The sequence below is a fragment of the Loa loa genome (genome assembly GCF_000183805.2).
Source record: "Loa loa unplaced genomic scaffold supercont3.579, whole genome shotgun sequence".
NCBI classification, from domain to species: domain Eukaryota; kingdom Metazoa; phylum Nematoda; class Chromadorea; order Rhabditida; family Onchocercidae; genus Loa; species Loa loa.
In genome coordinates this window covers 6,209-7,971 of record NW_018108759.1, presented here as the reverse complement: position 1 = coordinate 7,971, position 1,763 = coordinate 6,209, and the positions used below count along the sequence as shown (strand labels likewise).

Below are 1,763 nucleotides of genomic sequence, written 5' to 3'. Positions count from 1 at the left end.
GGTACATTTAATAAAAGGCCAAGTGAGAATGGAATAAATATGAAACATATTTGTAGCTATTTTGGAAATGAAACCTGAGGGAAGGCATTTGATCGTTTTGACTGTTAGGACATAATTGGCCAAGTCCAATCCACCAGCCAGAATCAAACCATGGGGAATTTTTTGGAAATAACGTAAACAATGATTTCCCTTTTGTTTGCATTTCTTTGTCAATCTTCAAATAAATTTTTTCTTAGTGAATAAGAAATCATTTTCTGAGTGAAAATTTGTGAAAAAGGAAAAGGATGAAAATTAAACTAATTAATTGTTAATAAATTAAAATGAATAAAAACAATTAATCTTATCATTTCAAGTATTTGTGTTTTTTTTCTTAAAAAAATTTAAAATAATTTTATAATCAATAATTAAGATTTAAAAAAAAGGAAAAACAATATTATTACTTTCCATTACTATACTAATTAATATATATGTTAATTATTCCAGAAATTAAACCGCTTCTGTAAGCCAATGATTTTGTTCGATTGTTTGTATCGAAACTAGATGAGCATCTTTTCCAACTTGTCGGCAACTTTCTTCAGCTTGATGCCAAGTCATTCGGAATACAGTTAAAATCTTCAAGCAATACGTATATTTATTTGATCCGATTGATGCATACGGTACCCAACCATTATGACATGATAGCTTACCTCCTGTAATATTATGATAAAGATGATAATGTAATTAATAAATCATCATCATCAAATTTAAATATCACACAAATCTACCAACAAATATTATTACTAATTACTGATTAATTATATTTCCTTATCATATATTAGCTAATTTATTTTATGCCTTTTTTTTTCTTTTTGTTTTTTCCTCCTTCCATTATATTTAATTAATTTTTTTTTTTTTGCATATACTTCTACTATTTTATTTTTATATTTAAAAAAAAAAAGAAAAAAGAAATAATTATTAACTTTCTATTTGTAATTTCGCTTCGCCAATATTTTCCTCCGCACCATTTGCATTATTAATTACATTAAATGCTGATAATAAAAGCAGAAATAGCTGATACATATGGTTATAAGTGGTAATAAATAGTAGAAATTTTGTTTTACCAATTGTTAATGCTATAATGAAATGATATAATTAAATGAAATTAAATGATATCAACAAATTTATGCAAATGTAATCCAAACAAGATACTAAAGCATAAAATTTTCAAATTATCATTTTAAATTATACATATATTTTGTAAACATTGAAAAGATTTGTAAATTTTCTTAAGCTAAAGTAGTACACGATAATATCTTTAAATACTGAAAAGTTTTTTTTTTTATAAATTTGTTAATGCAAAATGATAACAACATCATCCTTAACAAAATGATAACATCAATGCTTTTAGAAGAATGAATAAATTTTCAACTCGACATTTTGTTCTATTCCTTACAGCGCCAATTTTGCATATCAGAAATGATCCGATCCACTTGAAATATATATTTCATTTAAGTAAGTGAGATAGCATATCTAATTGAATGTTTTGAAAATATGTTGATGATATTTTTTGTCCTAAAAACTCCTCTAAACTTGTAATTTCCTAATCGATAATTTATGTATTAATAAAATTTGAATTTCAAAAATCATTAAAAGTTATTTTCTAACTTCCCTCCTTTTCTGTGTTATCATTTTCCTCCAAATTTAATTCATACGTTAAAAATCTTGATTTAAAATATATTTTCAAATTAGCAGAATTTACAATTTTTATACTTTATGCTACAGAC

The 1,763-nt window shown here is 24.1% G+C and overlaps 1 protein-coding gene across 1 annotated transcript; it reads right to left on the bottom strand.

Moving 5' to 3' along the window:
* Nucleotides 1-486: 486 nt before the first annotated feature.
* Nucleotides 487-1,059, bottom strand: LOAG_15251 (hypothetical protein; the record flags this gene model as incomplete). Its single annotated transcript, XM_003150742.1, has 2 exons — nucleotides 487-689; nucleotides 960-1,059. 2 exons carry the CDS (start codon nucleotides 1,057-1,059, stop codon nucleotides 487-489), a joined length of 303 nt encoding a protein of 100 aa, XP_003150790.1.
* Nucleotides 1,060-1,763: the final 704 nt, after the last annotated feature.